Here is a 21,717-nt window from a genome sequence, read left to right as displayed (position 1 = left end):
AGCATGGTCTGATGTGAGTCGGATTTAAGTGTGGTACATAGCTGGTCAGAGGGGGCCATGGTGAGGGAGGCAGGTGTGACTGTGGACTCGGGTGAGCACACAGCGGGGCAGCGGGGCTTGCTTCCTACCCGGCTGCTCCTGGGGACTCGCACAGAGGGGACTCGGTTCCTTGAGCTTCTCCCTCCTATTCAGAAGGCAGCAGCCAGTGTTTAAATGCTGGGCCTGAGAGCTGAACCCCCGGAGGCGACTTCATTCCCTCACCAGTTGCCAGCCTCCCAGAGGAAAGGGAGGCATCAGGAGATTGAGGCGTGGTTTCTCTTCCCCCTGACAGCCTCATCCTTGAGGCCTGACTTTCCCAAATATATCTTATTCTGTAGCCCTGGGGCTGGCCTCTGCCCCAGAGACCCCAGCCTTGAAGGACTGCCTTTGAGGCAGATCAGCTCAAGGCTTTGAATTGTTCTCGGGCATAAATGAAAGTATTAATCCTCTGACATTTGCTTTTCTCTTTAAACCTGCAACTCCGTGAAGGTCAGAGTAGGGGCGGGGAAACCACGCCCTGGTAGTCTGTCTCCTGATCGAACCAGCCTTGTCTCGTTCCCTGTTTTTGTTGGACTTTCTGGTCACCTGAGAGCCCCTGGCTCGGCTCCCATAGTAGACCAAAGATGGGCAGGCGTAATGTTCACAACCCAGCCTCTCGTGAGCACCGGGCCCCCTTTCCTGTTCCAGCCCCCGCAGCCCCTCCCTAGGGGGCTCTTTCCCTGTTAACCCCATAAGGCCTGAGGTTTCTGGGACTCCCTGGTCAAATGCGGGCTTTGCCATTTACAGGTTCTGTGACCTTGACTCAAGTTCCTTAAAAGAATCCACCTGTAAGGTGGGAGACCTGGGTTCGATTCCTGGGTCGGGAAGATCTCCTGGAGAAGGAGATGGTAACCCACTCCAGTATTCTTACCTGGAAAATCCCATGAACAGAGGAGCCTGGCAGGCTACAGTCTGTGGGGTCGCAGAGTCGGACACGACTAAGCAACTAACACTCAAAGTGGGGCTAAAAATCCCTCATGTAAAACAGGGGTGCCTGGTGCACAGTAAGGGCTTAGAAAATGTTAGCCTTTCCAGGTGCATTTGAAGCTTCAAGGAGAAGGGAGCCCAGGACTAGCTACCCCCACGAACTGTGCTGGTTCAGACGTCTAGCCCGTCTGGACACCAGTGGGAATGCAGAGTCCTCGTGGCTGCAGCCCAAGGGAAGACCAGAGGCTGGGGAGGTGGCTGGGGAGTGGGTGAGCGAGATGAGGCCTGAATGATGGTCCCCATCGTCACGAGCGATGCCTGCCCGCATCAGCACTGTGGTCCCTGCAGCCGGTGCCTGCTCTGGGAGAACGTGGCCCCCAGAGGAAGCCCCCCACACCCTGGGGGCAGGCCAGGCCTGGACACGCCTGTCCCCGACAGGAAACAGCTGGGTTCCCAGAGACCAGTGGTTAAATGTGTTCCTTTACTCAGAGCTCTTCAGCTGCTGGTTACCCCGCCTGTCCTTCCCTGGGCCTTCTAGCTCATTCTCCCTCCAGTCTCTCTGCTATGACTCAGCTCCAGTCTGGTGTCCAGGTGATGGGGTTACACTGTGTGCCTTGGGGGCGGGGGAGATGATTCTCCTAGTCCTGGTGGCTGAACACTGCCTCCCACCCCCAGGAGCCAACTCCTGGCCTAGGAGATGCTCTGCCCCCTTTTACCTTCTCTGTCCCACCTGTCCTGTGTCTTGCCCTTGCTTTTCGGTATTTGAAGACCTAAGGAGCCTCTTCATAAGGGAGCGACGTACGCCTCTGCCCTGGCCTCGCCAGCCTCAGAGCAGTCCAGAGCCAATGTTCCGTCTGGTGGTTGGGCCCGGTGGTTCCTGTGATCAAAGCCGCAGCTCTGGCTGCAGGAGCCCGGACACCCCCAGTCCTGGGCAGATTTCCTGACAGTGGGGGCAGGTGGCAGGATTGCCTTCATTTGGGGTTCCTTTTTTTTTTCCAGCTGTAAGGCTACATCCCCCCAATGCTGTGTGTTTCCCCCCACCTGCATCCCTCCAACCTCGTGAGCAGGGAGAGCCCCCAAGGCTCCGTGAGCCTCACCTGGGTGCTCCCCTTTGGGACCATCGGTTCACTGCTGAGCCGTCTGCCTGTCGCAGTGGGACGGTGCAGAAAATCCAACAGACCGAATTTAATGACAGGTTCCTCCCATGCTCCTGACTGAGGTTTTAGGCAGGCTTTTGTTCTGTTGATTTTGCTACCTCACTGAGCCTCCGTTTCCTCATCTGTAAGTAGGAAGAATGAACCACTTATTTCATGGGGTTATTTTGAGACAAAGTAAAGTGCTTGGCATAGAGCAGTAATTACTGTTAAAATAGCTCTTCCATTTCCTTTTTTTTGTTGGTCAAGAAGAGATGCCTGGGACCTCTCTCTGTAGCTTAAGAAGCAGTTAGGATGCAGGGGCTCAGGACTGGTACCCCTGCCTGCAGAAACCCGAGGGCCCAGGCTTCACACTTTGGTAAATTAGAGAAGCATCTGGAATCAGGCAAAAAGGGCCCCGGCGTGAGCTGAGGGGTGGCTGGGGCCAGCTCCACTGGCCCGTCCACCCAGGTGTTTGGCCTCTGGTGGGACAAGTCCCCAGATACCATCTGAGAGGACATGGATTCAAACTGCTTTGGGAGCAAAACCAAGAAAGGCTACCAAGAAACTTTGGAATTAAAAGATGCAGGCGCCATAAAAACCAAGTGAACTCCGTGAAGAAAACACGTGGTGACAGGGGCGAAAAGGAAAACGAGCTCCAAATGGGATCATGTTTTATTCAAGGCCGGCGCTGCCGGTGGGGAAGGCCAGAACTCGGTGACAGGAGGGGAAAGTGGGACGCCCCGACTTCCAAGTTTCATTTGCTCTGCCACCGAGCGCTTCTCGCTCCACCGACCGCAGCTCCTGGAGACCTCTAATGGCCCTTGATAGCAAACATAGTTAAAAATTAACAGACTGACAGAATTAAATATGGATGACCAGCCAGCACTGCGGACTTAATCTGACACAGGGTGTTACACGCCTGGGTGCCTTCGACCTGAGTGGCGTCCTGAGTGAGCTAGGATGTCTGAGCACATTTCGCATGCCTGTTTGGAAGCGCAAGCTGAGTTGGTGCTGAGGAGAGACAGGGAGAGATCTGAAAAGGCCAGAAAAGAAGATGATCCCTGAAGGGTTATGTTTAATTAGCCCTGGCCTTGATTTGTCTTAGCGGGAGGGGTTCACTGGCCTAGGACCTTGCTCTTGGGATCTAGACCGTGTGGCTGCCTGGACTCAGACCTCAGCAGCCTCGCACCGCTCAGACCTGGAGATGGTGCAAGGTCACGGTGCTGGGGCCTGGCCTCAGCCTCCTCTCCCTGCCATCCCTACCCCCACTGGCTGTTGGAGTGGGTCAGATGGCACACTTCAACCTTTGAACCAGTTCACAGAAATCTTGACATATTTGTCTAGGTAACGGCCACTTGCTTAATCGCTCCAGGCAAAGAGTTGTTCAGTCACATGGCAAACAGTATTGTAAAAGAAATAGTAAGAAATGCTGATTGCAGTTCTGTCTTCTTTGTCCTTGGAAAGAGTAGGAGGGGGCGGAAGGGAGACTGTGGGGGTGGACGTTCCTTTAGGGAATGGACCTCAGTGGGCCTCATCTTGTGGGGTAGAGAAATTCCTGGCAACTGTTCTGCTTTTGGTGAACGCCTTGTTAGAAATGGGGAAAATTGCTGTTTCACAGAATCCTGTAATTCATCCCATCATGAGGATCATCACTTTTGTAATTGCGAATCATCACTGGGGTCTGTTGGGTGAGTTTGTACTTCCTTAGACCAGAGGAGGTGTCCGGCTTGGCTGCTTCTCCACAGCCTGCAGCGGAGTTTGCTGTGGGACCTGACCTGTTTATTTGGTGATACTGCTTAAGAGCTGAGCCTTAGAGCTGGAGTCAGTGGAGGCAGAGTTGATCATCAATAAGTAGCATAGGAGTGGCTGGTGGCCGGTGGCTCGTGGCTGAGAAAGTTCTGGCAGGGTCTTCAGGGCTTTGTGTTAGGGACAGTTGGGAAAAACCCGCCTAAAAATCTCCATGTCTTCAAGAGGAGAGAGAGCTCAGTTCTGAATGTGGTGCCGGGAAGTCTGCATCCAGGCCCAGCACCCGCCTTAGGAAACGGAAGTTGCTACTGTGACCTGTAGACCAGACAGCCAGGGAACCAGCTGGTTTGGTGATCGCCTAGCCCTGATTAGTTTTGTTCAAGAGCTGGTTGACGCGTCAGCATGCTCAGCCTCCCACGTCCGCCAAACGTCACCACTGGAAGGCACCTTCCAGACCAGCATTTCTCAACACTGTTATGTAATTTAAAAGATGATGTGATCCGATAAACTTGGGAAACCCAGGATGAAATCAGGCCAGACAGGTTTGTTTCAACTTCTCGGAGCCTTTCCCGTAGTGATGTGGATCTCGAATTGGCTGAGACGGTGTGTTTTTCTCTCAAACATACTTGACTGCAGAGCGTGACTCACTTCTTCCAGCTGCCCTTTAGGAAACCTTGTTCAAGAGCAGGGTCTCTCAAAGTTGAGCATGCATATGCAGCAGCATTACCTGGCGGACTTGATAAATGCAGGTGCTTGAGCCCTCCCCCTAACAGCTTCTGCGTTTTGGACATGGTCCCAGGTGATGCTGGTGGTCGGGGGACCATGTTCTGAGAACCACTGGTCTAGACTTGTCCCTTGAGTCCACAGAGAAGAAAATCGCTAAATCAAGGGGTGTTTATTAATGGTGGCTCCCAGGAGTTGAACCAGCCACCTAGTAAGCACTTCTCGTGACTGCCTCTAAAGGCAAGTGGGATAATGATGGCATTGTCACTAGGAAGGAAGACCACAATGAAATAGTAGCCCTTTGGATGCTTCACTGTGTTTGCTCCTCAAAGCACTGTAGGAGAGCTACTGGGTGAGGCAGGGAGCCCACTGTGGAGCCCAGTCAAGGTCTTCCTATGCTTGGCAACACTATTTAGGATGTGAAGTCTCTGTATTTGAATCCTCTGGGCCTTAGTCCCTCATCTGTACTTGGAAGAGGATGGATGTTTTATGGGTATCTTGTCTTCTCTAGCACTTTATTTGTGCACTGAGTCATTTCTTCTCTGGCTGCTCTCCTTCTGTCTGTCACCAGTCACTGGAGCTGGTATGATGCTGAGGTGGTGGAGACTCCAGGGTTACCCTTGCTGCCCTGGGGAGGAGCGTTCCTCAAGAAGCGTGATGGCGGAACCCCAGTGTGTTCCCTGGGGATGAGGTTCTAGTGGAAGCGCCAGGGTCTTCCACGTTGCTTACTCACGTGTTGCAGGCTGCGTGCTGTGTCTGGCAGTCTCTGGTTGGATCTTATGTGTTATGTTAGAGTTCTTTCAGGGACTTCTGAGGCCCCTGGAATTGCACACAACACTGTGAGCATGCGGTTGTGTACATGGGGTCGAGCACACATGCATTTTTCTGCTGAACAGGACGGTGGCCTTAGGAGGAAGGTCAGCCACGCTGGATGGTCCCTCAAGCCAGAGTCAGCGAGTCATGGGTTTCCCCAGGGTTAATGACGCATCTAAGTAGCCCCTAGGCGCCAGGCAGGAGTGGCCACAAGTGACCGGGAGCCAGAAACCACAGCAGAATGGCAGTCTGAGTGGGCGTAAGGATGAACCCTCTTTTCTCAGAGGAGAGTGGCAATTAGCACAGAACACTTGTTCCCCCGGGGCTGGCTGCCTGTGTGTTTTGCCCCGTGAGCTCTGCTGCTGCTTTGCCCTCCTCGGGCACGGGGACGTTGCTAATGACAAGCGCAGGCTAGGGGATGCTGAAAGGGGGATGGCGTTGCACCCCGTGGAGCTGGAAGGAGGCAGCCTTTGGTTGAGGTGGGCGGCCCGGCGGAGAAGAGCCCACCTTCTGGGCATGTGCAAGACTGGCCACGTCCCATTGAGTCTCAGGCCCATTGCCCCCTCACCTTCCCTGAGGACCAGCCCATGGGCTGACTACCTCTGCTCAGCTGAGCCTGGCTTCTGGCCCCTGGCTCAGCATCTGCCTGCCCATCCCCCGCAGGGCTCCGGCCCCCACCGCAGGCAGGTGCCCTGGAGAGTGCGAGGCTGTGTGTGCAGTGGAGAGGCTGGAGCGGATGTGTGGGATGGGGTAGGGGGGTGGGTCTCCTTGTCACCGTCACCTGCACAGAAACGGGAGTCATGCCATCCACCCTGCGTCCCCCCTCTCCCCGGGCTCCTGTGAAACACCAGCGCGCCTTGGGCTCCGTGCCCCAGCCCCGCACCTGGGCATCACCGGCCGCCGCCACTGCTCCCCCAACCCCGGTGCACTCGGACCCATCCCCCCTCCACTGTGTGTCTAGGTTCCCAGCCCCCCACCTGCCACGGGGCTGTGCCCCTGCCCCATCCTTTACTACCTGTCTCAGGGAGGCAGCTCCAACTCTGCCCTTTGCTTAGTGAGCAAGTGGATTCAGATGCACAAAGCCGTAAGCCATGGGTAGGTATGAGTTTTTTCTTTTGTGTCTCTCCCTTCTGCCTTCTCCCTCTCCTCTACCCTCCCTCTCTCCCTTCTGCCCCTGCCTCCCACGTTTCCCCCTCCCTCTCTCCCTTCTTTGTTCTGCACCCCCTAAATTCCCCATGTGACATGTTTTTAGCCTACCTGCATGAGAAGGTTTGATCTGTGTTCCCTTTGTTGCTATGAGTATTGAAAAGACTCTGGTTCGGTCCTAAAAGAGCTTCAGTACCAGCTGGTGGCCCTCCCGATACAGGGGCTCCACTTTGGCTGGTAAACCCGTTTCTAGTCATATGTGATGTTCTGCCCTGGCGGGTCTCTAAGGCACAGCTGGCCCAAGGGCTTCCACGAAACAGAGTCCTGGTGTTAGAAGCTCCATATACACCCTTGGTATATGGAGTGAGCGAGGCCAGACCACTTTGCTCCACAAAGGGATGGTGTCCCCCAGTGTGGCCCCTCACCACAGAAGGGACACAGTCACTCTGTGAAGGATGCCTGTGGGGTCGAAGGGAGCTCTGCAGACTTCCGCATGTGACCCACGGGGAAAGGCCAGGGTCAGCCCAGCTTGTAGAATCTAGTTAGAGCTGGAGGAGCCTGAGCCCTGACCCAGCCCCAGGCCCACTGGGCTCTGACCATGGTGGACACCACTCAGAATACCCAGCCCTCAGCCGATTTCCCCACCTGTACCTATCAGGTGAGAGGAGGTGGAAGGTCTCCAGGCCCTCTGCACCTCTGGCTCAGCCAGAGGGCTGCTTCATCTGTTCATGCTTTGGAGATATGAATAAGATGGCTGTGAAAAAGGGGTTCTGCTGGCAGATTTGATTTTATTAAGCCACGGAAATTGGCTTGCCAGGGTAAAGTTCCCCCCAGCATCGCATTCCACTCTAGAAACGAGCTCCCGTGAACCGAAATGAAGTGCAGTCTTCCTCCTGCCATGCTAGGGAGGGTACCACCTCCGGGTCTCCTGCTGGCAGCCTCTGCCTTTGCTGTAATTTGCCCGCCTTCCCCCAACCCCAGCGCTGCTTCCTGTGTTGCTCAGGGGCTGGTGGGGAGTATAAACGGAAGCAGCGGTAAACGGGGATCTCTCATCTCTCGCCTCTATCCAAATGCTTAGGCGCAAAGCCCACGATGCCAGTAGATGGACGTCTGTTCAAGCCGAAGGGCACTTGCCCTTTTGTTATTTTCACATTTTCTTTGGTACAGGATGGAGAACATTCTGCCAAGCGTACCCAGCATCACAGTCCATTTGTGGGTAGGGCTGGCCTTGCATTCTGGAAACCTAACAGAAGAGGCTGGGCCCCACAGAGTGAGCAGAGGACATGGGATACCAGACACCCCCTACAGTGCCCAGAGGCCTTTTCTAAAAGCACAGGAGCAGATTCTCAAAAGCCCTCCTGGCCAGACCACTGGCATGGATGGTGTCAGGAACCGTCCCTTCCTGATCAAAGAGAGACAAGTTTCCAGCTGTTGGGCAGGCTGGCCCCCCAGCCTGGGTGATGCTGGGTGAATGTGGGGATGGCGGCTCACTGGGCAGATTCCAGCCCTGCACTGGCTGTTGGCTATAGAGGAGGCTGGGAGCAGGGGACCCCTGGGGCTCCTGAGAGCATGGTCCTGTGGAGGCGTTCTCAGGATGTGGCTCTGATGCTTTTCAGCCCCTGATGGGGAGCTGCCCGCAGGCAAGGACCTGGGAACAGTGACTGGGGTGGGGGCTCTGCTGGCCGCCCTGTGAGGAGTGGACGTGCGTCCGGGGCCTTGGTTCACAGCCTTCTCCCCACGTGTCTTCCAGATGCGCTGGCTCCCTCCCTCCGAGGCTACTTCTCAGGGCTGGAAGTCCCGTCAGTTCTGCTGAATCCTGCGTAAGTACTTGCTTTCAACAAGAACTGTGTCCAGTGCCTGGACGAGCCCAGGACAGAGCAGACATTTGTAACTGGGTGGCCCCCATCCTGCCCCAGCACCCACTCCTAGGTGCTTCCTGGGCTTGTCCAAGGTCGTTCCACTCACCCCAGGATCCCCGCATGGCCCAGAGAGTTCTGAGGTTCACTTTCCTCAGGCAGGTTGCCCTGTTGACCTGAGGTCTCAGCTGGTGGCTCAGGTCCCCTTCGTTTCCCTTTCCAGGGGGACTGCCGAGGGCAGATTTCACTTGCTGACATTCTGGGTACCATAAAAGGTCAGGACTTCCAGAGGGCTCTCGTCCTGGGTCAGAAGGCCAGAGCCTCACCTAACAGGAGGATTAGCAATAGGCATCAGAGCCTCAGAAATCCCACCCCCCAGGGGTGGTCCACACTCCAACCCATCAGGATTCTTCCTCTGGCAATAAGTAAGTTGAGGGATGACATTTTTGTACTGGAAGACATCAACTTCAATAAGCTACGCTTGTACCTTTCCTTCTCCTAACCCAGTGTATTGCTGAGTGTGGTCAAAGAGCACTTGTCCTTGGGTAGAGACTTACATGCTTGTGGGGTTGGAGCTTAAAAGATTTCTTCACCAAGCAATTCTCAGAACCTTTATAACAATGTGAATCGTTGAGATCAGGAAACTCTAGGATGCAACAGTATTTCTCAAACTTGAGACCAGGAAACCCTTTTCTCAGAATCTTAGGAGACTCAGGTGTTACTTAGAACACGCCTTGGGAAAACTTGCCCTCACCTCACCAAGAACCTTAAACCAGTGGCACCCATGCCTATAACCCTCAGACCAGTAGTCATCTGTCCATGCTTGTCACTCATCTGTGAAGAAAGGGGAAAAACCAGGGTTCTTCCCTTAAAGCTGCTTGTATTTGTTCTTTATTCTGGAATGATGTTCTCTTCTGTGTTAAAATACACTTGAATGAAACGGTAATGTTAGTGAATGACAATTATATTTTAAATGTTCGTGGTAGATACCTAAAATGTTCCTTTAAAATATTTTGTGACATCTTAAAGTTTGTTATTTAAGGGACTTTTTTTCCCTGCCTGAAAACACAAATTTTAAGTTTTGAGGTGTTCCCGAGTCCCTTTAAGTACAGAATTTCCTAAGTCCATGCTTCATATCAATATGCAGGCCCATAATTAATTATTATTATATTTTTTTATGTGGACCATATTTAAAGTCGAATTTGTTACAATACTGCTTCTGTGTTATAGGCGGGGTTTTTGGTTTGGTTGTTTTTTTTGGCCATGAGGCATATGGCATCTTAGCTCCCCAACCAGCGATTGAACAGGCACCCACAGCATTGGAAGGTGAAGTCTTAACTACTCAGCCACCACGGAATTCCCCATTTACTTTCACACTTGATTTATATATCCCCAGCCATTGTGTCTTTGTTCTGAAAAGCCTTAGTCATTCCATTCTGTGGGAACCTCCTCCCTTAGCGGGTGGCGCGGGACCAGCACGGTCGTGTTACAAGCTCCAGAAGACACTGTCCCCACGCACCTCTCTCTTCCATGACCATGTTTCTCTCTCAGTGTTTGGAGGCTGGTAGGCATTTACCTAGAGGTGTCTAGGGTAAGAAAACCGAAAACTGTGACGCTCATGAAGGAGAGCACAGGGTGGAATGTAGATCTGGCTTTTTTTTTTTTTTTTAGCATCAGCTAACAGTTGAGGAGATGAATGACATCGGAGGGGAGGCCAGTGGGACAGAACCTGGAGGCTCCCCCGACTGTCAGGAGTCAGCTTGTCCGCAGTGAAGAGGGACCAGGAGCGGGGGCAGCCCGGGGCCGGGGCGGGGGGGCAGTGTTGAGCTGCTTGGTCTGCAGCGTCGGATGCTGAAGGAAAGCTGTGTGAGATGCTGGCATTTCCAGTTGGCAAAAGGTGGTGGTGGAGGCATAGGGCCTAAGGGAGGATTTTGCTTTAAGCGTTTATAAAGAACAAAGAGAAGACGTGATCAGTAAGCAGTTGAAGAGAGCTCCCTCCTTTCCCCAGAGACCTAGTGTGGGTGTGGCCTCCAGGGCAGGGCTGGCAGTTGCCCCCGCCCCCACCCCACTCCCCTTGAAGTACAATTTCTAAGACACGGTCGGATCCACATAAGGATGTCATGTCTCCTGTGGCTGCATCGTTTGTTCTGAGATAAACTCGGGCCACAGGCCAGGCGCCTTCCTTGGGGTCTGAGGGACTCGAGTGGGTCGAGGAGGTGCTTAGGGAGGAAGACAGATCCCTGAGCTCATTACACCGCGCTTGCGGTTGGGGCTGCAGTCTCCCGTCCCGCCCGAAGTTAGACCAGCTCAGTAGGGCCCCATGACTCAGGCTCTGTCCAGCCTCTTGGACCAAGCCCTTTCCGAGACAGCTAATAATCCAGGCTGAGTAATCGTAGGGAAATGTAAGTTAGAATTGAAAACAGTGGCGCCGCTGCAACGGCCAGCGTGTTATAGCAGAAGGAGTCCCTTGAAAAGGCTAAGTGAGGGGTAAGTGCCACCCGTGTCACCACTGGTGACCCACGCGGCCTTTCTGCACTCACTGGAAAGGGCCCCAGAACAGGAGCAGGAGTGACATCTGGCGTCAGACACGAGGACCTGGGGGATGTCAGGGCTGCCTCCTTCTGGATCCTGAAGACTCCAGGCCTGTCCCCCTGGGGGGCCCTCAAGGATTTTTTAACACATTATTGACTGGGAGCGGGGGTGGTGTTGCAGAAACTAATGCCTGTGGCCAGTGGTTGGTTATGTAAGTGAATATTGAACATCTGGGTAACAAAAGATGCGTTAATACATCTGAGTTGTTGATTGACCCACGCTGAGCTCTTACTTCTAAAGAGAAATCACTGACTAGAAAAGTAAACGAGCTCTCTATTCTTTAAATAAACACGTTATGTGTCTACTTTGTGATAGATGTAAAAATGCAGGAAACTAGGCCTGTGCCCTTGAAGAGCGTAAGTTCTAATGGGCAAGAGCCATGGACACACATTTCAGAGTGAAAGAATTACCGCTCAGGATGCTCCTGAGGAGGGGTGTGTGTGTGGACCGCCATCTGTGGCATAAGTAAGACCTTTAGAAAAGTGGTTGTTCAATGGTTGGGTGTTATTGACTCTTTAATTTGTTCAACATCTTGCTTGACAGATGATGTTTAGTCTGGTTGCAGTTGTGTGCACCTCACTACAGAGTTTTGCTGATGGTTCAGCCATGTGGTAGAGAGTCCCAGAATACATAATACTGATTGGAAGTGAACAATTTCCCATATGGTTTGAGAATAGGACACTCGAGCAAGTCTGTATTCATTCCTTAGTAGGAATAAGGGTTACACAAGTTTTCCTGGTTGGAGTTCCTGGTTATGCAATTTTCCTGCATTTCCAAATGTAATTAAATAAATCAGATAAAAGGGAGAAGAAAGAGTTGGAGTTGGAGTGGATGTGAGAGGGTGTTCATTAGAAACTCATGAAATTTTCCTGGCTGTGGACCAAAACCACAGCATAGAAACTACAGGCACATGTAGTTACAGCCTCACCAAATCAGAGGACATAGCAAGAGAGATAACAAAGCTGGAATTTGAAGCTGTTTGTTCCTTTTGTTTACTTTCAGGGAGGAATGGCCTAGTCTGTCTTTGGTTGTGAACAGGAGAGCCTTGGGTATGTGGCTATCATCCAGAGTCCAGGCGCTAGATATCCAGGCAGAATTTCGAGTTTAGCAGGGTGGGAAGGGCAGTCTTCGTGGTATCCTGATAACTGCTGTGGCTCTTGCAATCACCCCTGCCTTCTCCTAGAAGAGGCCCCAGGACCCCTTTCTTCTATGAACCAAGGTCTTTCAATCACACTGAAGTAGATGAGCACAGTCAGTATTCAGTGAAGATCTGCGGGGCATAAGGTGCTATTCTAGGTACCGCATATACAGCAGTGGACAGAAGCAGACAAAACCCTTGCCTTGGTGGAGACATTGTAAGACAGGGAGAAGAGTAATAAGCTACTAAAACACAGTAGGTCAGATGTGAGAAGGGCTAATGGAGAAATGCAGAACAAGAAAAAAAGGCAAAAGTCAAGGGTAGCAGGTGCTTCTTGTACACAGGAGCAGAGATGAAAGCGCGCCCATATTTACATGGGGTTCCTTTCCTAGAGCAAACCTGTGTGCATACCTGCTAAGTCACTTCAGTCATGCCCGACTCTGTGTGACCCTATGGGCTGTGGCCCGCCCAGCTCCTCTGTCCATGGGATTCTCCAGGCAAGAAGACTGGAGTGGGTTACTATTTCCTCCTCCTGTGGATCTTTCCAACCCAGGGATGGAACCCGAGTCTCGTAAGTCTCCCGCATTGCCAGGCAGGTTCTTTACCACTAGTGGCACCTGGGAAGCCCCAGAACAAGCCTCCCTTTACTCAAGTTTAGGGAACAGTTTTACTTCTCAGCTTTTCTGCTCACCTCCTGTTTTGCTAAATCAACGTGAACAGGCTTGAGCCAGCTGGCGCGTTAAAGCACTGCTGGCTGTCCCAAACCTGGGAGGCCTGAGTCCATGAGCCCTGTCCAGGGGGTCTCCACATGCCCTGGTTATGAAGCCTAGGGTTGGTCTCTTCTGCTTCCTATGTGCATTAAAAAGTAGGGATGGCCTGAGAACCTGCCTCCTGCCAGGTACTGGGGTCGTGGCGTCCCTTCCAGCTTTGGGAGTTCAGACACACCAGGCATCTGCTCACCAGCGCATCTGCAAAACCGTGTGACACCCCCAGCCCGCCCTTCGTCCATAGCCTGTTTCTGGCTGGGAGACCCCTGAGCATGCGCACCAGGGAGCTGCCTGTCTGGTCCCTGGAAGACGTTCACAGAGAGCAGAGCACCGAGTCTGGGTGGCTCCACGGGCACAGGGCAGGGCCACCTGCAGGAGCCCACCTGCCCCTCTGCCCTAACCCTTCCCACCATCAGCTCCACTTGGCGGAAGGTGGAGCCTCAGAAGGCCCACGTGCTCCCCATAAAGTTAAAGCTGAATGCCTGGGACTCCCCTTTGGTGTGCTGTGTTCCTTGGGGAGTCATCTCCTGGGGTGTCTACAGAGCAGGCATTCTGTCTGCCTGCCTGCCCGGTGTGCAGACAAGAGTTGCTGATGTTAGCAACTGCAAAGAGTGCCTTGGTGATAAAACACCCCGTGCTCCCAGAACCTGGGGCGAGAAGCTAGGTAGGGTCCCAGGACTCTTAAATCACCAGTCCTGAGTCATCAGTCCAGAGGCTGAGTGGCATCTGGTCATCAGTATGATTTCTTCAACAACAAACATCCCAAAAATGCAGCCTTGGTCTGGCTGCCCCGGGGCCTCTCTGGGTCTCCCTCCTTCCTTGCCTGCGCCCGGCAAGTGTGGACAAGGCTGGGGGAAGTTGGGTGAGGGGAGATGTTTTGTTTGCAGGGTGAATATTTATTTTTTCTGTCCTCAGATAACCCAAGTTTTACTAGGAAAGTAGAATCACATCTATTCATCTTTTAATGTTTTTTATAGTGAAATTCTGGGGAAAACGTTTTTTTCCCCCCTTGATTCTGAGAAGAGAGATGCCCTAAGAAGGTGATCTTTCAGTGCAGGGCATGGGTCTCCCTGCGGCCTCCTGGGGTCAACTTTGTACAGCTGACCTCCAGTTCACACAGCCTGCCTGGAGCAGGTGCTCTGTCCCAGGAAGAACAGCAGTGCTGAGAACCTGAGGAATGTTAGTGGGGAATGGGGTCCACATGGGCCATCCTTCGGGCTTCCTCAGCACCAGCAATTCTTGATGAAAACCAGCCAGCTCGGAGGCAGCCATGCCTGCAGGAAAAACATTTAAAAATGTACGGCCCACTGACACTCTGTCCCTTTTAGTGTTGCTTAGTGTTGCAAAATTCTCAGATCTTGGGAATAGCAGAATATGTGTTCACATGTGTTTGCCTTGGGTTTTTGTTTTCTAGTAGGTGGTTCTCCTGGAGAGTGGCTCCTTGGCCTTGGGCTGAGCAGAGTTGACCGTGGGGTCTGGGGTGGCCCCTGGAGTTGGTTTCAGGTTCCTCCTATCGGGGAACCTGAGGCTTTTGGCCAGTCCTGGGGATCTAGCCTGTGGGGATGTGTGTGCAGAGGCCCTGCCAGTCTGCCCCCGGGGTGCTTACACCCTGGTGTTCTTGAAGGGCACCCCTTTCTCCAGGTGCCCTCCCCACTGGCCTAGCTATCAGGGAGCTCCCCTCTGCTGCCGGCCGCCTCACCCCCGCCCCGCAGAGCCTCCTCCACTCCACCGCACCTCACCGCATGCCCTTCATGGCCCTGACGGTCCTGGTCACTCCTAGTGGTGTCTGTCCTTGGGCTCAGCGGGCAGATGCGTTTGGTGCTGGGGCCTTTGCCTTTCAGCTCTTTGCCCTCAGAACCAGCCGGCGTGGACGTCACTGGTGTTAACGGCTGCTCTTCTCTCCACCCCAGGTTCCAGGTGTGTGATGGTGGCTGCAATCTGTCTTGTGGGTATTAATGCAATCTTCAAGTGGCTACTGTTCTCGAGCTGTTCTACAAAACTGGAGCGTGCTGGTGAGTTCCAAGCCGAGACTGAACAGTTCCTCCCGAGAAGCAGCATGTCCTGGGCCGGGCACAACCGTGTAGATGAGAGTGATGTGGTCGGGACCAGCCTCCTATGCAGGGTGGGTGCTTGGGGATCAGGGCGAGCTCTTTGTCGCTTCCTCCAGCCGCCGCATGCTGAGACGTCGTCCCAGGAGAGCAGGTGAGCTCTGAAGGTTCTTAAGAGCGTGTGGCTCAGTGCTTGGTCCTCACAGCTTTGCTGGGTGATGCCTGGTTGAGAGTTGACACTTCTCATCCAGCAGCATCCAGGGATGAGATCATCCACCAAAGGGAACTTAGATACAAATGAAGCTTTTCCCTTGAAGCCCTAAGCCTTTTTTTTTTTTAATTAACAGTTTTGGTGGAAATCTTGATGTAGTGTGTATATCCCTCTTATTAATCCATTTATGCTAAATATAGTGTAGCCCTTTCTTATGACTCGAGACATATTGATGAGCCTTTTCAGAAATAGAGCGATGATGGGCCTTGAGCGTGACTGAACTATGATGGTATCTCACTGGATTCCTCTAAACTGTGGGGCTTTTCTGGTGGTGAGGATTTGAGTGACTTGTCCGTCTTTTCCGTTGATACCAGCTGTCACTGCTCAGTTCTGCTTGTAGCAGTGCAGTGAGGTCTCCATCGTGCAGCAGAGTTCCCAGAGGCGAACCGCGTGTGGGCCTTCCAGTCTTTTTGGAAAGCTTGACCTAGGACAACAGGAATGCCAGGGGCAGGCCAACCGCAGTTACGGCTCGGCCCAAATAAGGTGGCAGATTGCATCTCTGTGAGGGGCCTATAAAGCACAGATGAGTCACAAAGAGAATACGATTCCTGCTAAGGACAGAATCGGGCAGTCGGGCCTAGGAGGTCATTACCCCATTTGGGAGGTAAGCAAGCATGTGCTCAGAACACCACCTCTCCTGGCCTCCAGAGGGGCATGTGGTGCCTGTGCGGGGAGCTGGCCTCCAGCACTTGGGGGTCTTTTTTCCTCAGTGAGGTCTGTTTCTCACACTAACCTGGGGCTTCCCTGGCGGCTCAGGCAGTAAAGCATCTGCCCGCAGTGCAGGAGACACTAACCAAACTTACTAACAGGTAAACATTTTTCCCACATCACTGAGGAAAGCCGACAGATACCCACCAGTTGTACAGGCTTCTGATTGGTCAGGTTTTCCTGTTGTCATGGTCCTTAATGGAAGTGCCCACGGTATTCTTACTGATGTTACCACTCAGTAAAAAGATTTTATTTTGCTTTCTCCGCTCCTCTGGGGACATTTAAGGACCAATTGAAAGCCACCCATATATAACTTTGAAACAGGTTAGAGTAGGTTTTTTTTTTTAAAATGCAATAAATCAACCCAGACTTCAGTAATTGGGGCACAAACAGATGAGCCCGTCAGGACGCAGCTGGAGTGTGTGGTGACTGTGGACACCAGGAGGGCCTGGTGACGAGGGGGAGGAGAACCAGGGCTTGGTCCTGGCGGGAGGCAGCTGGGAGTCTGACCACAGGTGAACCTGAGTGAGTGGGCGGTGCCAGTGTGGATGCGGGAGGGTCGGCAGCACTAGCCCTGTTCCTGGTGAGGCTCCTGGGTCCCAGGGCCACCCAGGGAGCTCCCAGACCTCCCCGCCCAGCTCGGACAGCCCTGCTGAGTCTTACTTGTGTCGCTTAGGATCTTTAGTTGTGGCGTGCAAACTCTTAGCTGGAGCACGTGGGATCTAGTTCCCTGACCAGGGAGCAAACCCTGGTCCCCTGCATTGGGAGTGCAGTCTTAGCCACTGCACCACCAGGGACGTTTTGACTGACCCTTTTTAAATGTTAACTTGCCTGGAGAATGCCAGGGACGGCGGAGCCTGGTGGGCTGCCATCTATGGGGTTGCACAGAGTCGGACACGACTGAAGCGACTTAGCAGTAGCAGCAGCACTCTTTTTATTACAAATTAGTATGAACATTTAAAAACTGACAAAATAAAAACTAAACCACTCATTAATTAAAAACCTTAGTCATATGATGTTGGGATTTGGGTAGAAGAGAATATTCCTTTACTTGACTTTTAGTAAAAATGAACAAGCGTTGGAAAAACTCTTGGGGAAGAAATCGTTAGGAAACAGGTCAAGTATATAGGGATGGATTGGTGGAAAACCGGATTTTCTTACTGCTGGGAGGAAAAAAAAAAAAAGCTTGTAAGGTGCTTGGATCAATAGACTTGAACCTACCAAGTTACCTCTGGGAAGAGCGGCCTCTCCCGGGTCACGGCATTGACCACCACCAGCAGGGCAGCCCTTGACCCACACACATCAGCAGCTGTCCCCAGGCACTGGGGAACACACAGCTGAAATGAGCTGGATTAGAATAGCTTCCTCCGCCGTAAGACACCAGGAGACGTTCTCCATTGTCTTCACACTGGGCGGGTGCCACGTGGCTCACTGCCTTCCCTTGTTTACCCCGCCACGTACGTGTCGTAGGTGACCCCCTTTCAGGAAAGGCTGTGCGAGGAGAGTATGCTGTCTGAACAGAGGGGCCTGACCCCTCCCTGCCACCCCAGTGCTCTGCGTTCCCGGATGTCTTTGCCGTGTTTAAAATGTCCTTGTCAATACATTCCAAGGTTTGAACTCCGTTTCTAGCTAAACCCCCTTCCTTGTTTACAGGGACTGAAATAGCCACATTTTGACCTTGTGTTCAGTCTGGAACAGCTATGGCAACGCGGACACATTCTTTTCCCATGTGAGAGCTGCCTTTACCCAGCAGTTATGGAAAAGTTCAGGAAGCTATCAACTTGCACCCCCTTCCTTGTCCTTTTTCGCTCCGAAAGGTCCGTCTTTCAGCCTAGGTTAGCCAGCTCCATCCACCTTTCTTTCTGCTCAGGAACCCGGCAAAGGGGCAGTATCCTGAAGCCAGGTGGGCTTCTTGAAAAGCTGGGCAGGTGCCTTCCCAGTCCCTGTGTCAGCTTTCTGTGGCGACTCCCGCTCTGCCCCCAGGGCCAGTGTGCAGAGCTCCACACGGGCTCCGGGCACCTCCTCGCTCTCAGCCCAGCCCTGGCATCATCAAGCCTAGGGGCCCATGTCTCTGGGCCTCCTCCCACTAACGGCCCATCGTTCTGGTTTCAGTCCCAAGTGACTTGAGTAGAGGAAGGTGGAGCTGGTCTTAGGAAAATAATCCAATCTGATCCTTGTATAATCCGAGTAAGTGGTCTGGACAGGGAGGGTACCTGTGAAGAGCTGAGAAAGCCCTGAAGGGACCAGGAAAGGCTGGAGGAAGTGGGGCTTCATCTGAGTTTTGAAAGATAGGAGGGTCTGTGTGTGTGGAAGATACACTAGCAAAGGGAGGAGGTGCAAATACAGACAGCATGGTCTTGCTCAAAGGGGATTTTAACGATTTTGAGGGTCTTGGGGAGGCACTGAAAATCTGGGCGGGGGGCAGTGGTGCTTTAGGAACTGCCCTCTGGCTGGCCAAAGCACAAAGAAGAATCAAGTGGAAACACCAAGGTGAGGCGAACCCAGATGCTAATGTTGGTGTCGGGGTGACAGAGTGACCCGCGTGCGGTGTACGTGAAGGCAAGGCGGCGAGTCTGAGCAGAGACACGTGGCCTTTGTGGTCGTGGCAGAAACGCCCAGCACAAAGGTGAGTGGAACAGGGGGAGCTGGCTGTGGAACCAGAAAGAGGCCAGAGCAGGCACGGTGCACTTCCCGAAGGCGGCCTCAGCTCCCGAGAGGCAAGCAGGCCTAGACCAGCCAGGCTCTGCCTGCAGGGGCTAAAGCTGTGGGCGCACCGAGGAAAGGGCCTCCGCCTGCTCAGTCCCTGAAGGCCCACGTGCTGTCAAGGCCGCCGCCGGCCGTTGCAGGCCCCTCAGGTTCTCAGGGCCCCAGGCTGCCCGCTGCTGTCCCCAGTGAGTTGTTCGGAAGTGGAAACTGCTGCTCCTTAGAATCAGTTTTTCTGCGATCCATGTCTGCAGCTTGGGTTGCTGGCGCAGGACTTGTCATTCCAGGCCTGATGAGCCCAGAGTGTGGAGGAAGGAAACTGGTTCCCCTCCTCCGTGGACAGAGGTTGGGGCAGGGGCGGGGCGCTCCTTTGGCAGACTGAGGGCCGAAGATCACTCATGGGGACATGAGGCCTGAAGCTCTAGAGTTCATTAGGGAACGGCAGCTACTGTGTGACCCTCCATAACCCTGGTCCCAACCCCAGAGCTGCTGCTTACTGTTCACACCTGGACGTGATTGTGATTTCTACTGGGTAGAAAAATTCAGGGGACAGAAGACACGTGGCTTCTTTTAAGAAGGGATCCTTCCAGATGATGAAATTGGTGTAGTGGTGTATTGTTGGTTATCAAAATTGCATGGCTTTGGTACTTTGGTAGATATCCGTGATGTGTGGAAAAGCATGATAGCTGTATAATCTTAATCACGTGAAAGTGGACGCTTAGTTGTGAAAACAGAGACCTAGAAGGACACGTCAGCCAGCAAACTGCTCGTGAATATGAATGCCTTTTTTTTTTTTTGCTTCTTGTGTTTCTGATTTCCTATTATGCAAGTGTTAAACTCTGCCCACTTAGATTCCTCCATCATTGAGCGAGTTGCAGGGGGTGGGTGGTGGTTAGGCACTGTGCTGGGCTCTGAGAGAAGCAAAGGAATCAGAGTGGTGTCTTCCTTAAGGAGGGCACCTCGTCCTGCTGAACAAGTTCTGTGTTTCTCAGAAAGTGGAGGGAGGAGGTGGGGATCGCCGAGCTTAAGTTGGAAGCATTTCTCAACCCAGGGGGGTACACTCATTCTCTCTAATCACAACAATCTAAGCACACCAGTACTTTACTGGGTTTATAATACTCTTCGCACAAACAAACAAGGCAGAGAAAACAAAACACTTTTAATCCTCCGGTCCCCTTGATAAGTACAGGACTACAACAGCTGGCCTCCAGGGGCTGGCATTGAGTCAACAGGCAGGAACAGTTACTGACCGGAGGAGGAGGGGGAGCTGAAGGATCGTCAGCAGTAGGAGGTGAAGGCAAGGTGCAGTTTCACTCACACCTGACGTTGACGGCACCACAGATTCTGGTTCCTTGCCGGTTCAATTCTCTTTTCTTGGGAAAAAACCATGCAGTGATGTCTGGATAGTAGTTTTTTCCTTATCATAGATGATATATGGTAACACTGGACTGCACTCTGACTAGCTGCTGCAACCTTTGTGTTCTGGTCCTACGTTCCCATCCCGTGCCTCCTTAAAGAAAGAAATCCCCTTTTCACTTCCTGCATCTCGAAGCTCTTCAGTTCCTCTTCATCCTTCCATTCCACCTTTTCGTCTTGCTCCACACGCCGTTATCTTCACTTTTGTTTCCACCGCTAGCACTTGCGCTTCGGAGTAGTGCCAGCTACTTGCTTCCACACACCCTGGACTTGAGATACACTAGGACTATCCTCTACTGTAAAGTACACAAACGCACAACCACTTGGAGAGGATGCACGCACGTGACGGTTTACTGCAGACACCTGACCTTACCTGACTGGACATCCCAACTGTCAAAAGTTCAAGTATAGGGGACTTAAACTGTATGTGTAATGACAGCTGCCTCCCATGTACAAACCCAAAATTCTAGTCCCTTTCCTACAGTCAGATTTATGTGAGTCTCACCTATTGGTAAGAAAAGAAGGGACTGGGTAGACGATAGTAAAATGAGTAAGAGGAGGACACTTACCAATGCAGCCTTGTTGCGTGCTTAGTCACTCAGTCAGGTCTGACTCGCTGCAACCCTCTGGACTGCAGCCTGCCAGGCTCCTCATGGATAGAGATTCTCCAGGCAAGAATACTGAAGTGGGTTGCCATTTCCTCCTCCAGGGGATCTTCCTGACCCAGGGATCCAACCCACATCTCTTATGTCTCCTGCACTGACAGGTGGGTTCTTTACCACAAGTGCTACCGAGGAAATTCGGACACAGAATTGAGATGTGTTTAAGAAACTCCTGGGACCAAGGTGGGGCTCTGGCAGAGGCAAAGTCTTGTTGATTGTCCAAAGGCCCTTTTTTCTGCCACAAAAAAAATGAGTGTTTCCTTGCAACTGCAGGGGAAAGAGAAAGATAAATAGAAATTAAGCACCCACTGTGAGGCCACCGACCCTCTAGTGCAGGGTCTTGCTGTGGAGAGGGTCAGTGAGTGTATTCTGTGTTTACACAGACGAGCACATGGACAACTCTGAAGGGGAGCAGCCAGGGGTTTCTCAGCCGGGACTTCTATCCACCGGTGCCTCCAAACAGCCCTGCGGCTCAGAGAAAGGATTGTACGCGATTATGAGATCAGCTCCTCTTAAACACCTTCTTTCTGTTTCAGGCTTGAAAAACACCTCGCCCAGTTTTGAGCCCTTCAAGACTTTGCCACAGCCTCTATCACACATCTGTTTTTCTCGAAGAAAAAAAATATATAATAAAAAATGTTTTACTCTTTTACACTGTATAATTGTAAGAAATAGTGTGTTATTTGTGAACGCATGGTCTGCCATTTCTGTACAGTTTGGAGATATTTTCAAATGAAACATAAAAGATGTCAACGATAAAACCAAGAGAGTGAGTATTTTTATACCAAACATTTTAAGTGTGACAGGATGGATGATCTTACACTGGGCTGGATCACACATTTTGTGCTTGACTTTTGAATGCTTGTAATTTAAAATATATATATATATATATATATTTTTTTTTTTTCCCTTTAAAATAAGCTGCATGTTTGAGGCATGGTTTAAAATATTATCAGAATTTCCAGGATCATATGGTGAATGTATAGA

At 52.2% G+C, this 21,717-nt stretch overlaps 1 protein-coding gene across 6 annotated transcripts in view; it reads left to right on the top strand.

The window, feature by feature from the left end:
- Positions 1–21,389, top strand: part of RBPMS (RNA binding protein, mRNA processing factor) — a 244,006-nt gene extending 222,617 nt beyond the window's left edge. For 2 of the 6 annotated variants that reach the window (XM_044936419.2, XM_044936405.2), the window contains 4 exons: positions 8,320–8,389; positions 8,649–10,912; positions 14,833–14,934; positions 21,267–21,389. In XM_044936419.2, coding sequence (XP_044792354.1) covers positions 8,320–8,389; positions 8,649–8,697 — 119 coding nt within the window. In that variant the 3' untranslated portion in view covers positions 8,698–10,912; positions 14,833–14,934; positions 21,267–21,389. Of the gene's footprint in view, positions 1–8,319; positions 8,390–8,648; positions 10,913–14,832; positions 14,935–20,777; positions 20,835–21,266 lie in introns of all 6 variants that reach the window. The other 4 variants (XM_025278927.2, XM_025278925.2, XM_025278926.2 and 1 more) reach the window with 2 other exon arrangements.
- The last annotated feature ends 328 nt before the right edge of the window (positions 21,390–21,717 follow it).

The sequence above is a fragment of the Bubalus bubalis genome, chromosome 1, assembly GCF_019923935.1.
Source record: "Bubalus bubalis isolate 160015118507 breed Murrah chromosome 1, NDDB_SH_1, whole genome shotgun sequence".
NCBI lineage: Eukaryota > Metazoa > Chordata > Mammalia > Artiodactyla > Bovidae > Bubalus > Bubalus bubalis.
This window is presented reverse-complemented; position numbering and strand designations above follow the sequence as displayed.